The sequence below is a fragment of the Macrotis lagotis genome, chromosome 2, assembly GCF_037893015.1.
Source record: "Macrotis lagotis isolate mMagLag1 chromosome 2, bilby.v1.9.chrom.fasta, whole genome shotgun sequence".
Taxonomy (NCBI): domain Eukaryota; kingdom Metazoa; phylum Chordata; class Mammalia; order Peramelemorphia; family Peramelidae; genus Macrotis; species Macrotis lagotis.
In genome coordinates, this window is record NC_133659.1 from 53,416,534 (window position 1) to 53,437,893 (window position 21,360).

At 38.4% G+C, this 21,360-nt stretch overlaps 1 protein-coding gene across 5 annotated transcripts in view; it reads left to right on the plus strand.

The window, feature by feature from the left end:
- The first annotated feature begins 4,431 nt into the window (after window positions 1–4,431).
- ATF6 (activating transcription factor 6) overlaps window positions 4,432–21,360 on the plus strand; it is a 281,713-nt gene continuing 264,784 nt past the window's right edge. For 3 of the 5 annotated variants that reach the window (XM_074221840.1, XM_074221841.1, XM_074221842.1), the window contains exons 1-2: window positions 4,432–4,659; window positions 17,607–17,683. In XM_074221840.1, coding sequence (XP_074077941.1) covers window positions 4,602–4,659; window positions 17,607–17,683 — 135 coding nt within the window. In that variant the 5' untranslated portion in view covers window positions 4,432–4,601. The remainder of the gene's footprint in view (window positions 4,660–17,606; window positions 17,684–21,360) is intronic. The other 2 variants (XM_074221843.1, XM_074221844.1) reach the window with 1 other exon arrangement.

Below are 21,360 nucleotides of genomic sequence, written 5' to 3' on the forward strand. Positions count from 1 at the left end.
TACCAAGTTACCAAAGAATTACTTTATTAAAGTAGAAGAAGCAATAATACAATTCATCTTGTGAAACAAAAGATCAGAAATCTCAGGAGTAATAGAAATGGGAAGGAAAAAGGTCCATCAATATCAATGCTACAAAGCAATGATCATTCAAACTCTTTGATACAGGTTAAGAAATAGTTAATCAGTGGAAAAGATTAGTTTTTTTAATATAAATATTTTATTTGTTTTACAATTATATACAATAGTAGTTTCTACCTATCTTTTTTTGGTAAGTTTTTGAATTTTACAATTCCTCTCCCCCCCAAGGCAGTCTGATAATCTTTACATTGTTTCCATGCTATATGTTGGTCAAAATTGAATGTATTGAGAGAAAATCATATCCTTGAGGAAAAAATAAAATATTAGAGATAGCAAAATTATGTAGTACATAGGACAACTTTTTTTTTTAAATTGAAGGTTTTTGGTCTTTGTTTAAACTCCACAGTTCTTTCTCTGGACATAGATGGTATTCTCCATTGCAGATACCCTAAAATTGTCCTGATTATTGCACTGATGGAATGAGCAAGTCCATTAAGGCTGATCATCAACCCCATATTGCTGTTAGGGTGTACAATGTTCTTCTAGTTCTGCTCATCTCTCTCAGCATTAGGTCATGCAAATCCCCCTAGGTTTCTCTGAATTCCCATCCCTCCTGGTTTCTAATAGAATAATAGGGTTCCATAATGTACATATACCACAATTTGTGTGGTCCTCAAGTGATGGACATTCACTCGATTTCAGATTAGTTAAGTATATAGCACATAAGAACAATAGAACACAATGGCATGGTGATTGGTGAACTCAAAAATAGTCATTAATAGAAGAAGAGAAGGACTCACTATTTGACAAAACCTGTTGAGAAAAATTGGAAAACAGCCTAGGAGAAATTAGAAACAGGCCAACATCTTATGCCATGTTCTAAAATAAAGTTCATCTGGATATAAATGATATCATGAATGAATTAAAGGAGTAAGGAAGAAATTACTTTTCAGATCAATGAATCGATAGAAGAGTTCCTGACCAAACGAGTTAGAATCACAGAAAAATAATACGGACAATTTCAGGTATATGGAAATAAAAAGCCTTTGCACCAAAAAAACCATTGTACATAAAACTAGGACAAAAGTCATATCTAACATACACAAGATTATTTTGGTCATTCATTGGTCATTCAATTGTGACTAACTCTCTGTAGTCCCATGGACTATAATGCACATCAGGTCCTTCTATCCTCTATGTTCTTTTGCTTCCATGATACTCTCCATCTATCTCATCCTCTGCTATCCCCCTTTCCTTTTGCCTTCAGTCTTTACCTACAACAGGATCTTTCCTTGCCTTCTCATGTCAACAAAGTATTTAAATTTTGACTTTAGTATTTGACCTTTTGGTGAATAGTCTGAATTGATTTCTTAAGTAGTGATTTATTTGGTTTGTTGTCCAAGGGACTCATCTCCAGCATCACAATTCAAAGGCATTGATCTGCAGCATTCAGCTTTCCTTATAGTTCAATTCTCACCACCAGTCATGGCTACTGGAAAAACCATAACTTTGACTATATGAACCTTTATTATCAAGGGAATGTCTCTGCTTTTTAGTATGCTGTCCAGATTTGCCATAGTTTTCTTTCCAAGGAGAAAGCATCTTTTAATTTCATGGTTTCAGGTACTGTCTACTCTGATCTTTGAATTCAGGATATAAAATCGGATTCCATTTTTTCACTTTCTTCTTTCCTCTTCTTCCTTCTTTGCCAGAAGTGATGGGACTAGTTGGCAAGATCTTAGTTTTTTGATGATAAGTTTCAAGCCAACTTCTACACTTTTTTTTTTTACCAGCTTAGAGTTCTTAATTTTTCTTCACTTTCTGCCATTGCGGTGGTATCATCTGAATATCTGAGATTGTTATGTGTCTGAAGTCATATTTGAACTCAGATTTTCCAGACTTCAAGGCCAGAGCTCTATGCTTTGCACTATCTAGCTGCCCAAGTACACAATTTTAATTTAAATTTATAAATTCAGAACCAATCCCTAGAAGATAAATGCTGAAAGAATAAGCACAAAGTTTTCAAGAGATTCAGCTTATCAGCATTTCTATCTAAAAAATGCTCCAAAATTAGTAATAATTAGAGAAATGTAAATGAAAGAAATTCTAATATTCTATCTGGTTGGCAAAAATGTCTAAAAAAGAAAAATGATAAATGTTGGAAGGGTTGTGCAAAAGCAGGCATACTCATGTACTATTATCCAGCTATTCTTCAAAGGCTCAACTAAATTAAACTGTGCCTATTCAGTGGTGATACCACTACTAGGTAAATGTCCAAAGAGACCAAAGAAAGAGGAAAATGACCCATATGTAAAAAAAGTATTTACAGTATTTACTCTTTTTTTGTAGCAAAGAACTGGAAACTAAGGGAGTATGTACCTATTGGGGAATGGATAAGCATATTATGGTTTATGAACAGAATGGAATATTGTATTTTAAGCAATGTCAAATTGGATGGTTTCAGAGGAAATTGGGGAAAATGAACTGAAGCTAAACTCACAATTTATACAAAAACAACATCATTTGACAACTTTGACTTTTAATTCTTATCAATGCAATGGCAAATCCTGATTCCAGAGAACTAACAAAGAATGCCACATACCTCACTTCCTTCCAGAAAGATATTGGATTTAAAACAGGATAAACTATGTATTTCTGTGTTTTTCCCTCCATCCTATTCACTTGTAAATACCCCTTTATTCCAATCCCACTTTTTTTCTATAAGGTTGGTAGTAAATTCCTCCAAGAATCTCCCTTAATTCTTTTTTTTTTTAGGTTTTTTTGCTAGGAAACGGGGTTAAGTGGCTTGCCCGAGGCCACACAGCTAGGTCATTAAGTGTCTGAGACCGGATTTGAACCCAGGTACTCCTGACTCCAGGGCCGGTGCTTTATCCACTACGCCCCGAATCTCCCTTAATTCCTTATGGTGCTTAACTTTTTTTAGAAAATCAGTTAATTAAATACAAAGAATTAATTTACTGTCTTTGTAGATGGCACCAAACTAAGGATATTTTAAGTGTCTTTGTTGTGAATGCCTTTTTATCTATCCTATCCTGTCCCATCCCATCCTATCCCATCAGTGGGTCTCAAGAGCCAAACAGCAAATAAGGGAGAATAACTCTCCCTCTCAGCAACAGGGCCATTTCTAGGGCGTTGATAGGTTTTTGAGTCGTCACGAGGCAATGGTCCTCTGGAAATCCATCGACTATTTCTCTGATATTGCCAGGATTTGAGGGGGTCTATGTTTATAGATGTGTGTATGTATGTGTGTGTGTGTATAGATCTATCTATAGATATAGATACTTTAATTTAAATTTAATTGTAGCCTCCTGGGGATGGCAAGGGGGAGAAGAAAATAAAAAAAAATTAAAATGATACAGCAGAGAACAAAAGAAAATCCAGAAGGAAGCACAGAAAAGCTAGGCTGCTTTGAAAACAGAGGTTTTCGTGAAATGGAACTTTTTTCTTTAATATATTGAATCCTCTCACGCTCTGCTGTGCACATGGAAACTTTTTTTTTTTCATTTTGTATTGACGTCTGAAATGAATAAAACACTTAATAAACACGGTTTTGTTATTAAGCGAGTAGACACGGGGCTGGGTCTGCTGTGGGGTGCGGCGGAGGCCGAGAGCCCGAGCCCGGTACAGCCCCGCGTCACACCGCTCCCGGGCTCCGAGGGGAGGCGGCACCGGGGCGGCCCCAGGCTCGGGGCGGCCCGGCTCCCCGGGGGCCTCCGGAACTCGCCGTCACAGCCCCGCCCCCTCCGGCCTGGCGCGGCCGGCTGGGCTGGAGGCCGTTCTCGAGCGGGTCCTTCCCGGGCCGGGGCCGCGCGGGGTCCGGTTTCGGGGCTCCGCCTTGCAGGGCTCTCTGGGGCGGGCCGGACCCAGGACCCTCTCCCGGGGGCGCCTCCGCCCCTGACGCTCCGGGGCCGGCGGCGCCGCACACGTGCGCACCTGCGCCCCTCCAGCCGGGCTCCGGCCCCGCCGTGTGCGCGCGTCCGCCTCGGGCGCCCGTCTCGTGTGCGCGCCGGCCCCGCCGAGGCCCGGGAGCTCCGGAGGGAGCCGAGCCGGGGGCCGCGCGGGGGGCCTGGGGGCGGAGCTCGCCGGGGATCCGTCCTGGCCCCGCCCCCGGCGCCGCTCCTCGCCCCGCCCCGCCCCCGGCGCTACGTCCTGGCCCCGCCCCCGGCGCCGCTCCTCGGCCCGCCCCCGGCGCTGCGTCCTGGCCCCGCCCCCGGCGCCGCTCCTCGGCCCGCCCCCGGCGCCGCTCCTCGGCCCGCCCCCGGCGCTGCGTCCTGGCCCCGCCCCCGGCGCCGCTCCTCGGCCCGCCCCCGGCGCTCCGTCCTGGCCCCGCCCCCGACACCACTCCGCAGCGGCGCTTCGCGGCCCGGAAGTTTGTCCTCCTGCGGCCGCCGTCCCCGGCTCCGTGTTGTCGCCGCTCCGGGCGCCCGGACATTAGTCACGGAGTTCCTGGGGAAGGAGACGCGCCGCCGAGGAGCGCCGTCGGGGGCCGCCGCCGCGGGGCCATGGAGCCGCCCTTCAGCCCGAGCCGGCCCGTCTCCCGGAGCCTGGATGTGGACTGGGGTGAGCGGGGCCGGGGGCCTGCTGCCCCGCGCGTGCGCCGACAGGTGTCGGGGAGGCGCGGCCCGGCGGGGGGGGGGCGGCCCTGCCCCGGAGAAGCGGGGGGGGGGGGGGGGGAGGAGTGGGTGAGCGTGAGGGGGACTGGCACATAAGAGCAGTGTGCGTGACCCAGTGTGAGCCGCGTGGGTGGCGGCTGGAGGGGTGTGTCTGAGTGTGTGTGTGTGTGTGTGTGAGTGTGTGTGTGTGTGTGTGTGTGAACGTGACCGTGACTCAGTATAGAGGAGTGGACGCGTCCCTGTGGGTGTGAGTGTGTGTGTGTGACTGTCACTGAAGAGGGCTGTGGGTGTCTGAGTGTGAGGGTACGTGTGGTGGAGTGTATGCGGGCTGTAGGTGTGAGTATGTGAGTGGGTGAATGTGTCGGTAAATGTGTGCGTGAAAGCGTGTATACGTGACTGTGACTCAGTGTATGTAAGTGTGTACATATGGTTATGATTGTCAGTAAAGAGGTGTGTGCGTCAGGGGGTGCGTATGTGAGTGTGTGTGAGAGCGAGTGTAGGTGTGACTGGGATTGAAAGTATATGAGTGAATGAGTGTGTGATTCTGTGATTATGTATGACTCCTTGAATGTGTGTATGCTATGACTGTAAGTGTCTGGTGTGGGTCTGAGTGTGTGTGTGTATGTGACATATGAGTAGGAAGATGTATGTATTGAGACTGTGTATATCTGAGTAGGATGACCTTGAGTATTAATACATAATGGATCTGTGTGTGTGACTTTGTGAGTTTGCATGTGTGTGTGAGCGTGTATTTGTGACTAGTCCTAGGAGAATTTCTGCGTGCACGTACTCCTCACATTCATTTCACAATGCCCATTTGATGAGGAGCCCAACGCTGCATGAGCAGGGGGCACCGCAGACCCCCGGCTGCCTGAGCTGGCCTGCCTCTTGTCAGGCCAGGGAGCCGCTGCAGTCCTCTGGAAAGCCTTTACGTGGTCAGGGGTTTCCTTCCTGAGAGAGCTGGGTTCTGTGGTGCAGCCGAGAACATTCTCATAAAGCACCACCGGCAGTTACTAGTGGATGGCTGACGAGGATCTGCTCTCTTTGAGCGTTGTCTAGGTTTAAGCCTGTATTTGGGGTGTATTTTGTTTGGCCCAGCCCTAGTGTAAAAGCTTTCATCACTTTCTTACCTATTTGTGAAAAATACGCTGGAGTTACTGGTGAATCCCCTAATTTCTCTTTGTATTTCTGAGTCAAAGCATCATCTAAAGTTTTTCCTAGAATTTATTTCAGTATTTCTAATGGTTAGGATTTGTTCTTATCTTTTAATAGGATGTGTATTTGTTTCATATACATATGTATGTGTACTGTATATGTATATATATATATATATATATATATATATTTTGTTTTTCCAACATCATGCAACAATAGTGTTCTCCAGTCATTCTTTTTTTGCAAGATTTTGAGTTTTACATTTTTCTCCCTTCCTTCCCTCCCCCCAATCAATCTAATATACATAATTATTCTAAACATAGATTCATATTAATCTTGTAAAAGAAGAATCAAATCCAAACAGGAGAAAAATAACATGAGAAAAAAAATGACAATACAAAGGACAACTTTTAAAAACTGAAGATAGTAAGCTTTGGTCTGCATTGAATTCTAGAGTTCCCTTTGGATATGGATGATACTTTACATCACAAATCTTTTAGAATTATATTTCCTTTATTGTATGACTGAAATGAACAAGTTTCTCATAGTTGATCATCACCCCATGTTGTTATTAGTATTATAATGCTCTTTTTTTCTATTCATTTCCTTCAGGATCATGGAAGTCCTTCCAGGTTTTTCTGAAGTCCTACCCCTGATGATTTCTTATAGAACAGTACTGTTCCATCACATTCATATATCAATATGTTCAGCCATTCCCTAATTGATGGGAATCCCCTCAGTTTCCAATTTTTTGCTAACATAAAAAGAACTGAATATTTTTATACATGTGTTTTCCACCTTTAACATGATCTCTTTGGGATTCTGACTTAGCTATGGTATTGCGGTATTAAATGATATGCACAGTTTTATTACCCTTTGAGTATAATTTCAAATTGTTTTCCAGAAAGGTTGGATCAGTTCACAACTCTACCAGCAATGCATTGGTGTCCCAGTTTTCCCCACATTCCCTCCAACTTTCCTTTTTGGTCATATTGACCAGTCTGATAGATGTGAAGTAGTACCAGAGTTGTTTTAATTTGCATTTGCCCAGTGAAAAAACAGTTTTTCTGGGCGGCTAGGTGGCTTAGTGGAAAAGCACTGGCCCTGGAGTCAGGAGTTACCTGGGTTCAAATCCAGTCTCAGACACTTAATAATTACCTAGCCATGTGGCCTTGGGCAAGCCACTTAACCCCGTTTGCCTTACAAAAAAACAAAACAAAACAGTTTTTCATATGACTATAGTTAGCTTTACTTTTTTCATCTGAGAATTGCCTTTCAATATCCTTTGACCATTTATCAGCTGGGGAATGTCTTGTTTTCTTATAAATTTGACCCAGTTCTCTACAGTTTAGAAATGAGTCCTTTATCAGAAATACTAGTAAATATTGTTTCCCAATTTAATGCCTTCTTTTTAATCTTGGCTACATTAGTTTTATTTATGCAAAAACTTCAATTTAAAGTAATCAAAATTACCCATTCTGTCATTTATAATGTTCTCTATCTCTTTTTGTGGTCACATACTATTCCCCTTTGCATAGATCTGATTGATAAAACTATTCCTTGTTCTCCTAATTGAATTATGATAAGGGATATGTATTTTTTAAAAAAATTTTATTTATTTTGAGTTTTACAATTTTTCCCCTAATCTTACTCCCTCCCCCCACCTCCCACAGAAGGCAATTTGCCAGTCTTTACATTGTTTCCATGGAATACATTGATCCAAATTGAATGTGATGAGAGAGAAATCATATGGGATATGTATTTCTTAAACCTTCTTCCTGTTCCTCATACATACAACATTTCATGTATCCATGTCTTTCCATAGGCTGAACTCCCATGTCTAGGATGTACTTCTTTTGCTCAGCCTCTTAGAAGACCTTCTTCCAGGTTTCCAAGTGTGACTTCCCACATCAGACTTTTTTCCAGTTCATTTCAGGTTTCCAGTCCCTTCCACATTGCCCCCCTTACCCCCCCCCCATTCCCTTGTATTTGTTTTATTTTTACATTTATCTTACGGTGAGGTCTTTCAATAGAGAATGTAAATTTCTTGAGGACAGGGACTTAAATTTTTGTGTTTTTGTACCTGATAGTATAATGCCAAGGTTGACATTAAGTTTTTGAGTTCACTTAGATTTTTTTTTTTCAAACTGTTTTCTTCATTTAAGTCTTTGTCAAAAGTGTTAAACAGAATAAGGCTACAAATTTCAGCCTTTTTTTTTTTTAAAGAATTAAAATACTTTGCTAAAATATAGGTGAATTGTTTCTATAGCATTCCCATAACCTACTACTTTAGAAACCTTGTCAAAAAAGAAATTAAAAACAATTTGATATTTCTTATGTGAACTCTTTACCCCCCTAGATTTTTCCCAGTCATCCTTTTACTAGTACATTTGAGAATTTTCCTTGTAATCAAAGTAAAAAAAAAAATTAGGTTAGTTTGTAGTCCCCCCTTCCTCTGTTTTAATGAAAATTGGAATATTAACTCTTTAAACAATCATTTTATTGCTATTTTTGATTTTACTTCATCTGCATTCCTCCCCATCTTATTTTTCCCTCCCAGAAACTCTCCTATCCATAATGAAGAATTTTTTTAGAAAGAAAAAGAGGAATGAGAAAAAACTAGTCTTAATCCTAATCAACACATTGGAAAAAAAATTGCATGCTTTTTTCCAGTCCTGTGCAATCTCTTTTTAATTTGAGATCCAATCTATCATAAATCATTGGCAGTGGTTTAGCAGTCCCATGTCATAGTTCTTTCAGTACCCAAGGATGTAATAGTTCAAGTGGCTTGAATTCAATAATGAAAAAACTGGGTGTTATTCTCTCTTTGCTTGTTTTCAGTATCAGTTCTTGGTTATTTGAGTTCCTTCCAGTTCAAACTTCATTTTTTAGAGGGCAGAACTGAAGTGTAGTGAGAATTAAAGCAGAATTGTATTTTCTCGGTTCTCAGTTGTCATTGTCTTAACTACCTTGGGCAGTGATCTTCTTTGTTGTTTAATCTTTCTTTTTTTTTCTCAAGGTAGTTAAGCACTTTTTGTTCTTAGTTTTTTCTCTCTAGCTTTTTTTCAGTATGAGCTCCTGAAACTATTCTTTTGCCATGTCTTTAAATTCACTTTCTTTAATTTGTCCTTGCCTCCATTTTTTGGTAGATGTCATTTAAAAATCTGAGTTGCTTGGTGAATTCCATGTATATCCACACTGGTTACTTTAGTAACTCCCTCTTTTCCTCTTCATCAATGGTTTCTTTTTGATTTCAGAAGTGTATTTGGAGTGCTCCACCATTCCTTCTAGGTCTGATTTCCCATATAGAATTGCTGACTTTGGGATGATACTTAATTTTCTTTTTAATTCTTTGAAATATGTTCTCCTAAAATTTAAAATATATCAGATTGTATCTCTCCTTTTTTCTGACACCCTCTGAAGAGTTGTTCCCTTCCCCTGTCCCACTTTCCTTTGTGTAAGCACTTATCAGATATTGCCAGTTTAACCTCTACCACTCATCTCAGTCACTTAGGTATTTGCCCTTCTAGTTTAGACCCATATCCATTGGATTCTCTGCCTCAAATCTCTTTCCTTTTCTATCTTCCCCACTTATAGCAGAGTGATCTTTTAAGGATAAGTCTGACCTGGTCACCCCTTTCTCAGAGAGCTTCAGTGGCTCCCTCTTGATTTTAGGATTAAATATGTTTGCCACTTAAACCTCTTCACAGTTTCACTAAAGCAGTTTCTTCTTACTTGTTTTAAGGAAAAATGTTGTCCTTATATTTCAGTACAATTGATTTTTTTTGTAATCTTGTGTATTTTATTTGATGCATTTAAAATCATTTTTCTGAGAAGGGGCCCATAGGGCTTCATTAGATCTGAATTGAAGCCAGTCTTTCCAGGCTTCACAAATTGCTCCTCTTCATGTCTTCTAGGGGTAACCTAAATTGGTGTACTTGCTGTTCCTTATGTCCAACATGCCTCCCCTCCCTTTTAGGATTTTATGCAGAGTTCTCTTGCCCTAGTGTCTGCTGGTCACTTCCTCGCCACCTCTACCTCTTAGATTAGTTTCCTCCAAAGCTCAGCTCATGTCACCACTCTTCCTGATCCCCCCAGCAGTTTGTGACCTCTAACTATTTTGTATTTTGTTTTTACTTTCCTATATACAAGTTGTCCGCCACCCCAGTAGCTGTATAGCATAGCCATATAGCCATAGCAGATGGCTATACTCAGTGTCTGGCACAGTGCTTGGTAGATGCTTAATAGTAGGTGCTTAATAAATGATTCTTGACTGATTGATTCCCCACAAGGTTCCTATCATTTGCACTTCTGCAACAAATTCCTCCCCATTGGTGACAGTCAGACCCAGAAGGCAATTTCCTTTCGCTGGTTCTTCCATACTCTGAAACTCTTCATCCAAGACATAACCCCAACTGTGGGTGGCTCTTCCTCCTACACTGCTCAGGCTCAGTCCTGAGTGCTCTTCTCTTCTCCCTTTATTCTGTTTCACTTGGAGATGTCATCTGTTCCCATGGATTAAATTATAATCTCTATACTGATGCTTCTCAGATGTGCTTATCCAGCTTTAATCTCTCTTTTCCACTTTCACATCTCCAACTGCCTATTGAACATCTCACATTCATTGACTCAGACATTTTAAACTCAGCATGTCCAAAACTGAACTTATTTTCTTTTTCTCCAAGCCTCTTCTTATTCCATACTTTCCTGTTACCGTTAAGGATACCTTCTGCAATAACCTTCTGCCTGCCTCCCTGTCTCAGGTTTCTGTATTGTAGTTCATCCTCCACTCAGCTATCAAATTCACTTTCCCAAAACTCAGGTTTGCCCATCCTCCATCCCCATCCCACTCCCTCATCCCAATATGATCTACTCTAGTGGCTCCCTCTGTTTGACACTGTCCTACCTTTCCAGTCTTCTTACATTTCATTCCCCTCCATATATTCTGCAATCCATTGTTGTTCTTGTATGAGATCCTCCATCACTCGACGCTGGGCATTATCATTGACTGTCCCCTACTTGGAATTCTTTCCCTCATCAGCTCTGTCTCCTGGCCTCCTCTAAGTCCCAGCTAAAATTCATCTTCTACCAGTACTTCCTCTTTGTTTGTCATATCCATGTTATCTTGCATTTCTTGTTTTGTGCAGAGTTGTTTTCTCCTTGTTTCTTTGAACTCCCGGAGAGCAGAGGCTGGACCCTCTTTGCCTTTGGTTGATCGCTGTTAGGTGCTTAATACATGTCTGTTTACTGACTGATTGGATGATGATTGTACAGCTATTGGTAGAAAGTGGTTCCAAGTATGGACCCACCTTGTTGAAGTGCTCTGTCTCTGCTCCATCATGTTTTTGTGCCACACACTTCCTAGATTCTGCATTGCTTCCTTACTAGTGAGCCAGCTGTTCTCCACTCTGGGTCCCTTCACTGGCTGCTGGATTTTCTCACCTAAGAATTGGGATAGGTAGGTGATAGACTGTGAACTGAACTTAAAGCCAGGAAGACATCTCTTCTGACATACAAAAAAAAAATGATAGCATTTATATAACACTTTAAGGTACAAAGGACTTTACAAATATTATTTCATTTGATCATTGCAGCATCTCTGGGAGGTAGGTGCTATTATCACTACATTTCACAGTTGAGAAAACTGAGGCTGCAGATGTCCATTGACTTGCCCAAGGTTACATGGTGAGTGAGTGCTGAGGCTACATTTAAACCCAGATTTTTGTGACTTTATATTTTGTCAACTGTGCTCTGAGTGGCCTCCATCCTCATACATATATTATGCTCAGTACAGTAGAATATCAGACATGTATGATATTAGTGCTTGAGGTCAGAGGTATTAGAATCCTAGTCCAGAGAGTAAGGAATGTTCCACAAGATAAATAAAATTATGATCCAATGTAGATTATGTTAATTTGTGATTCTTGTCAGTATGTAGCCCACAGGGATCAGTTTGAGTTTGGTACCCCTGCTTTAGGCAACTCTTTAATATTCTGCTCTTAAGGTACAGAGAAAGAATTCACTTGCAGAGATAGAGGCAATCTCTCAACCAGGAGTTTGCACTGAGGGTATAATGTTAATGTTATAATGCTAGCACCATGATCCTCCAGCCACAAATACATATAGGTTTTATGTATTTTATTTTATGTATTTATTTTATATAAATTTTACTTTTCTTATCATATTCCAGTTCTGAGTTTTATCCTTTTCAATCTTAGTGATAGCTGTGATTTAATGTGATTTGATTTGCATCCTTTCTTTAGGAAATCCATTTCCTTTTGCTTTTTTTTAAAACTAAAATTGGTTATTTTATATATATATAAAGCTAGATCTTGATTAGTGAAAATAATGAATCCTATGAAGTTGTTGCATTATTTGAACTCACATATTTCCATTGGGCTGGAGCCAATGACCATGTTTTACATAATTTTTACTTCATAATAGTGTAGATTTAACTACATGTGATAGTTAAACAGGATTCATTATTTGCATTAATTTGGGCCTATCTGTATTAATTTGGGCCTTTCTATAGATGTTGGAAACCATGGGTTTTGTTATCACATCTTTTCTTAGATTTTATTTCTGTTTACTTCTGTATGTTTCTGCTATAGGAATTCTTGTTCTTTTTTGGTCTCAAGGACCCCTTTGGCATAGGATTACAGAGGAACCAATTATATTGAAATATAATTATCAAAATAAAAAAGAAGCTAACATACCTCCAGATTAAAAAATTCTATCTATTGCTATTCTTTTCCATATATTGTTGTTGCTCTTTGTGTTATCATGTTTAATGCATGCACATAGGTAGTTTTCCCCTTTCTCATTCTTTTTCAGGGAAAGGAGAATACTTATTAGCTTTGTGTCTTTAGGTAAATATTTTACTTAGCTTTCTAAACCTTGTGTGTAAAATAAAGAGATGAAAATAATTGCCCAGATTTTGAGGACCAAAAGAAATGTGTTTAAAATGTTTTGCAAGCCTGAAAGACTTGTAGAAATGGCAGGTACTGAATTAACTGATTACCAGAGAGGTGATCAATGCATAAACCCAAACGGATCTCAGTGATTTGGAAATTTTCTTCATTGATGCAGGTCATCTCTGCCTGTCCATTTTGATTGACTTTTGTCCATTTTTCTCCCCTGAGATTGTCAGAGATCTAATGGGCTTACTTTTTCCTAATACTAAAAGTTTTCAGTGGACCACTTTGATTATTCACCTTTATGTGACCATGCTATCTTTGTTCCTATCATACATTTCTTTGATAGCATCTTTTACAAATATTATTCTTTAAAATTCCTTATTGATTATATGTTGCATCTTGTTCATATCTACCTTGTACCATTTCATTAACCTCTGGGTGGTGCCTAGTTTTAATTCTTAGGAAACTTGTAATCTATGTCTTGTAGCCATATAGCAATGCTAATGGAATGTAGGTACCAAAAAGATGGACTTTTGTTTCCATGGGAATCTTTGGACCATTAAAGAAACTTTGCAATTTACCAAGGGTAGTCTGTCCTACTCTTCTTCTCCAGGTCAGTTCTGAACTTCCTTTCCCTTCCCCCCACCCCCCAAAACACCCTATGCACAGATGGACAAGTTTTTTGTCATAATAAGGGTAATCATCATTTTTTTTAAAGATTATATTTATTTTGAGTTTTACAATTTCCCCCCTAATCTTGCGTTCCTTCCCCCACACCCCACAGAGGGCAGTCTGTTAGTCTATTTACATTGTTTCCGTGGTATGCATTGATACAAATTGATACAATTGATACAATGAGAGAGAAATCATATCCTTAAGGAAGAAACATAAAGCATAAGAGATAGCAAGATCAGACAATAAGATATCAGTTTTTTTTTCCTAAATTAAAGGTAATAGTTCTTGGTCTTTGTTCAAACTCCACAGTTCTTTCTCTGGATACAGATGGTATTCTCCATCACAGACAGTTATAATCATCATTTTTAACTCCTTTATTTTTCCTGTGTAGATAATCAATCAATAAACATTAATTAAGGGCCTATTCTGTCTGTGCTAAGCACTTGGGGATACAAAAAGAGGCAAAAGATAGTCCCTGACCTCAAGAGGTTCACAACCAAATGGAGGACATAACAAGCAAGGAAATGTGTCAAACAAGCTATATAGTTAGGATAACTAGGAAACAATTCGAAGAGGGAAAGCATTAGAATTAAGAGGGATTGGATTTCCCATTTCTCTTGCAACTTTGAAATATTTTGGGGTTTAGTGAAATTAGCCCATAATTAGAATCTTTCTTGAGTTCAGTGTCATCCACAGAAAATCCCTGTAAGCACATCTAGGGCTGCAATGTGTGGGTTCTAATGTGAAAACATTTAGTGTAGTAATCTTTACCATTCTTTTTCATTTTTATTGTTATTCTCTTTTTTATTCTTAAATCCTTTAGAAATAATTTTGCTTAGGTGAATCTCTTGTGAAAGCTTTTCTGTAAACTTTTTATCCTCCATCACTTCTCTGCTTTATGAGACACTACTATACTGTCTATCATAATTGACATTAATATCTATCATCCTTTGTTATTGCCAATCTTTTTTTAAATTACAGACAGGTATATATATATATATGTATATATATATATATATATATTACAGACAGGTATATATATATATATGTGTATATATATGTGTATATATATATATGTATACACACACACACACACACACACACACACACACACATTCTAAACTAGTTTTTGCCTTTGATTGTCCATCATCTCTTTTTGCTTGGCAAGTCAAAAGAAAGGCAAAATGCCTTTTGTGCTCTTTTGACTTTTTTGTTGTGGCAATAGATTTTCATTGTTTAAACTTTTTGTATGTCAGTGCCATTTTGGGGTTTATTTCTCACTTTCATTTTCATTCATTTTCTCATTTCAATTTAAATAGCTTAGGATTGAATTATTTTAGTTGTATTTTTCTCATTTTTGCTTTTTATTAATTGTGATCATTGTCTTGACAAATTAGTAGTATGATTAATACAGACAATTCAGAGGTGATTTCTATCTCAATAATGTCTTTTCCTGTTTACTCTTTTTATGAGTTTTTTTGGTCTATAATATTATATTCTTTAATGAATAAAAATGTGAGAAAAGGTAAAAATGGCAAGAAAGCATGGTTCAGGGCAAAAAAGAAAGGAGAGAAGCCAAAACTTTGTAGATCAAGAAATTGGACTAATTGATAACTAAATTATTTATAAGTTATTTAAATTATGGGTTGTTGAGTATTTATTCAGCATTAAATAAGCTATTTTGAGAACCTGTTATATAAATGGCAGTTAGGGAGAGAAGTGCAGTTTGAATAAGATACAATCCCTAATTTCAAGGAGTATAATAGGTCTAATAAGGTGTCACATAGGATATTAGGATTAAAAAAAAGATGATTGATATCTTTTGTTTTATATCAACTACATTTTCATACTTTCTTTCCATCCCTACACTACCCTCATTTTTCAGAAAACTATTTTTTATGAAAAAGAATTTGAAAAAAAGGAGGAAAAAATCAACAAAAGCAATCAACATATTGAAAGAACTTTTATGTTATATACAACATCCCACGCTATGGGCTACTTCCCTCAACTTCTCTATGTATTTCTTTTTAGGAGCCAATTTTGGTTTTTACAATTTTGTAGCATTCAGTTTCCATTGTTTTCTGGTGGCAGTTCTTTGTACTTATGCTGTAATTGAGTATATTTTTTTTTGTGTGTGTGTGGCTCTGCTTATTTCACCTTGCCTGGTGGTAAAGGATAAATGAAATACTGGGACCTGACTGATTTTTATAGAGGGAAAAGGCATATGTGTGTGACCATACAACTAACATGTGTGTATTTACAAAGACAGTATACATATAAAGTGTTAATACAAACACATGTATTGTTGTTGTGTAAGTTATTCCAGTCATATCAGACTCTTTTGTGATCCCATTTGGACCTTAGCCAGGCCAGCTCAGTATTTTATACAAATAAAATACACATACTTATCTCTTATCTAATACACATATGTGTATATAATATGCATATATGTTTGTGTGTGCGTGCGTGCGTGTGTGTGTGTGAGTGTAATGACCACAGGAATCGAGTTTGGAGGCTGAGTCAGAGAGTAGAAAAGAGTCTTTTTATTTTTTTTCTCATGAGAAGGGGACACAGCTCCCAGTTGATCAAGTAGCATCAGCCATGGAGTATTTAAAAATAGAAGCTTGCAGGCTTCTTTTATAATAATACTCATCCTACCTCCAAATTTTGTCTTATCCCACCATTGACTGGTAAGACAAACTCACCATCTTCTACCCAACCTGAGCAAAGCAAATTCAATCTTCATTATCCCAATTATTCATGACTAATCTCTGATCCTATTAGAAAGTTATAGTTTTCAATCCCTTAATACCATAATTATTTATGGCTAATTTATACCCTATTAAAAGTAATGTTTTGCAAAACCTCATTATATATTTCCTCTGGCCAAATTTGTAGACATCCAATCAGGAAAGTGAGCCAGTCCAGTTCCTGAAATTACCTCATTTTCCCGAGACTCATAGGTAGCTATGGAAACCGGACAGTTCTTAGTGTCCAGTGAACAACAATGATAAGGGTTTATGAGGATGTATTCATGAGGAAGCTTTATTGAAGGTCATCTCTCACGATTGTGTATAAGAATGTATTCATGAGGAATACACTGAAGACCATCTCTGACATGTGTATATGTCAGTGTGATACAAAGCTCTATAACTTATGTGATCTTGGATAAATTTAAAAAAAACCCTGTTCTGGGCCTCTGTTTCCTCATCTGTAAGAACCCATGCAGCTGTATACCTGTGAGGCAGTTTGGTATGGTGTGAGGAACATTGAGACCTGACCTGAGTTAAAAATCCTGCCTCTGGTGCCTCTTACCTATTGTGTGATTATGGACAAGTCCCTCACCTGAGCTTCAATTTTCTCACATGCCAAATGGGGATAATACCTATAATCAACCTCACTATGTTGTTGTGCTTCATTCAGTTAATCAACAAATCTTAACTAAGGTACCTGCCCTGTGCTAGAGACTGAATTAAATATTGAGGATGCAAAAATGAATCAGCCCCTGGCCTGCTAATGAGGGAATAGTTGTTAATAGTTTTTGCAAGGCATTGGGGTTAACTGACTTGCCAAAGGTCATGGGTAATTATTAAGTATCTGAGGTTGAACTCAGATTTTCTGGACTCTAGGGCTGGTGATCTATCCACTGCGCCACTTAACTGCCCCGATTAGTTGTTAATAGTGATTAAAGGTACTTTTAGAAGAAGCTGACAGCATCCCATGACCCTGGTCACTGTCTTAACCTTTCTTCCCCTCAGATTTTGGGGAACTTTTTCCTCCTTTTTATAATTAAAAGCACTGGGAAAGGAGATACACTTTATATCCATATTTTTAGTAATATATTTGTTTTTATATCAGAGTTGTTACTTTTCTAAACAATAGCCTGTCCATGGAGCCTAATGATAGGTAGAACTATTTGGAAGCTACATCTATTAAAATAGAATTTATTTCAAAAAAGAGCTCTTCATTTGTCTATAGCTTAACAAATTAATATGATTAACTTTGAAAAGTGAATTTGAAGTTAAAGGTAATATAGTGTGATAATAATTGATATTTGGAGTAGCACAGTTGGCATAGTGATATGGTAATCTGTTTTTTTCAGATCACTGGATCCAATAACCTTTTCTTTTTCCCCCTCTAACCGTAGATTCAACTCTTTTTGCTGAACTTGGTGATTTAATGGACACAGATGAGTTGCAGCTGGATGTAGAGAATGAAACTTATGTAAGTGTTTGTAGAGGAGAAATGTTATTTAAAATGACATTGAATCATTACCCTAATTACTCTGAAATTACAGGATAACAGATTTAGAGTTTTAAATTAACTCTCATTTTCAAGTTTCAATTCATGGGTAACATGGAAAGAGCATTGAATTTGAAATCAGAGGAACAAGTTCCAGTTCTTGTTTTGTTACTTATCTATGTGGCCTTGAGTTAGTAACCAAATGTTTCTTGGAATTAGCTTCCTCAACTATAAAATAAAAGAGATGTGATTGCCATTTTTCTCTCAAATATCTATTAACTTAGGCTCTTAGAAGTTGCTCTTTAAAATTGAAAAATAGAATCATTCAACACTAAGTGTGGTTTGATGAAAATGTAATTGGTAAAAATAAATGTTAGATTTTAAAAGTCAGTATGAGACCCCCTAGGGATCCATATATGTAGTTAGTGGCCTCATATTCTATTGGAATCTGACACAACTGGGGTAGGAGAAAAAAGGAGCCTGAATCAAAAGACCTGGATTATTTTGCTTATGCCACTATATTGCTTTTCAGGTTGGTACTTCCAAAATAAGTTTACTTTCACACATTCTGTTTAACAGTGTTCATTAATAATTACTTGTGTATGGAAAGATTTTTTTCCTCTCACCATGAAAATACTTTCTATCAATATTTCTTCTTCTTTCCTTTATTCTTATTGCTGTTTGTTAATATTTATTCTTATTGCTGTTTTTTTTTTTCAAAGAGGATCAATGATATCACAAGGGTGATGTCTTTACTTTTATGTGACTTGGTTTTAAATGAGGCAAAGTTTCAAAAAGTTGTCAGCTTTTCTCTCCCTTCTTGAGTCATCAAAGTCCAGTGGCAGGACAAAAGTCAAGATGATCAACCCTGAATGCAGGGGATGACTTCAGCATCTTTGATGCTTGACAGAGCTCTAAGCTTCAACTGCCCTCATAGTTGTTGGAACAAAATTGTTCTCATCTGCTCATTCCTCTGAGGGATTGTCTTCACATGCTTGGGGTAGATAGCTCCCTAACTCATCCACAGGTTGAGACCTGTCTATTACCTTCAACCTCATTTAGTTGATTTACTTGGATATGGCTACTGTGCATGCTACAGCTTTTTGGAACTACATGTGAACATCAAAGGTGAATGAACACCCCCCCCCCCCCCCCCCCCCCCCGGGCTCATCACACTCTCATACCATAGTCCTCTTGAGCACTTCATACACTCTTTCTTTTAACAACAATATTGAAGACTTGGTTGATATTTAAATTTCCTTTTATGGCTAATTTTCGATCTTCTAAATATGGCTTATTCTCTTTGCTACAGGAGTTTTTTAGCAGAAATGATAAAGATGGGCAACTAGGTTCTAGGGAGTGGACACATTTTACTCAACAGAACTTTATTTAGTACTTGTAATGGCAAGATATTGTCCTGGGCCCTAAGGGAGAATACTTGCTAAAGAAAAATGTTCTCTGTCCTCTTTTACCTTGGAACCTGAGAGATAAAACAAACTAAAGGACTTTACAGAAGGTAGTGCTCTGTGAGAAAGTGTTGTAATAGTTCATAAAGGAATTTACTTTTGGTTAGCGGATTAGTCAGGGAAGATTGTGTGGGGAAAGTGACATTTAGATTGGGCCTAGGCAGGTTTTAAATTTGGGATCATAAAGACCTATGTTGGAAAGGGATCAGAGGTAGGAAATTATGGGAACTGATTCTTTGCTTGAAGAACAGTAAGTAGACCCTGGAAAAGACAGATTTAAGAATTCTTTTTTTAGTGATAGTGATGAAATTATCCTGATCTATTAGCAGTCTTATTCTTTTGGAAGCAAGGACAGCATTTTAAGATTTGCATTATGCTGTCTTGGATCTTCATTTCTGTTTTCATAGGTTTAATAACATTAAATAACTCCATTAACTTAAATTCTCATGAAAACCAAACCCCAAAATAATAGAAAGGAGTAGAACTTTATTAAATTTTATTTTATGTCTGCTATCTAATTTCTCTTGGTTAATTCATTCATTGATTTCCACAATAATTATTTCTTGAAACTTGTTTTCTTTTATTCTTGTGTCTTTCCTTCTGGAGAACTTTCTTCTAGTTATTCCTTCCCGAATCTTGCAGCATCCTTAGATCTTTTTTTGATCCAGTCATCTTCCCAGGTTATCTTTCCTTTCCTTTTCCTTTCCTTTCCCTGTCAAACTCCTAGAATAAGAAACTGACTCTACTTTCTCATCACCTGTTTATTTTTTAATCCCTTAAAATCAAGTTTCTGACCTTATCCTTCTACTCAGTCTTCTCCAAGAGGACCAAAGATCTCTCACCTGCTAAATTAGTTGGTCTTTTCTCAGTTTGCATCTTCCTTGATTTGTCTGTAACTTTTGACAACATAACTTACTTATTCTTTTTGACTACTTTCTCTTCCCTTTGTTTTCACAACCTTGTTTCCTATTTATTGGATCACTCTTTTTTATTTTCTTATTACTCATCATTCACCTAAGTTGGTATGGATGTCTGTCCCCCAAGGCTCTGCCTAAGCTTTCTTCTTAGCTTATACTCTGCCTTGGGAAAAAGTCATTAATTGCTCTGGCTTTTGATGATCATCTCCCTGCATATGACTGCTAAATTTATATATCAGTTTTGATCTCTTTCTGTAGCTCTAGTTCCATTTCACCAATTATCTGCTACATGTCTCTACATGGATATTTCAGCAGAATCTCAAATTAAGCATACCCGAAATGGATCATTATCTTTTTCCCCAAATTTCCCTTTTCTCATTTTAAAATTCCCCAGTTCAATTTTTTCTTTTTTGGTTTTTGCAAGGCAGTGGGACTAAGTGACTTGTATTAAGTGTCTGAGGCCAGATTTGAACTCAGGTCCTCCTGACTTCAATGCCAGTGCCATCCAGCTGCTCCTGATTCCTTAGTTCTGTTGAGGGTACTATTATTTTCTTAGTCATATAGGTTTATAACCTCAGATTAGTTGTTTTCAATCATGTGTGACTTACCTTGACACTGGAGGGGTTTGGTATTTCTCCAGTTCATTTTGCAGATGAGAAAACTGAGGCGCATACAAGGTGAAGTGACTTCCCAGAATCACATGGCTAGTAATGTCTCAGGTCTTCCTGACCCTAAGTCTAGTTGTCTATCCATTGAGCCACCTAGCTGCCCCCTTTAATCTCTGTTTTATTCCTTATTTTTTCCTGCTCCCTTATCACACATATTCAGTGTCCTTGTGTTGGTTTTTAAAATTTTTTTAAATTATGAACTTAGTATCAATAAATATGAACATTTCAATATTCAAAGAACAAAAAAGAACAAAAAAGAGGAACATGGGGCGGCTAGGTGGCGCAGTGGATAAAGCACCGGTCCTGGAGTCAGGAGTACCTGGGTTCAAATCCGGTCTCAGACACTTAAAGATTACTTAGCTGTGTGGCCTTGGGCAAGCCATTTAACCCCATTTGCCTTGCAAAAAAACCTTAAAAAAAAGAACATATATGAAACCATGGATTTATGTTACATACATGTTTATAAAGATATATTGAACTTAACCACAGCAATCACAAAATTTTCCTTCTGATTTGTTTCCTTTGAACCTAGTGGTTTTTATCCTTTTTCCATTATCTCTTGCCTTTTTTACCTCCTCTCAGTCTCAGTACTTTAGATATGCATGTTC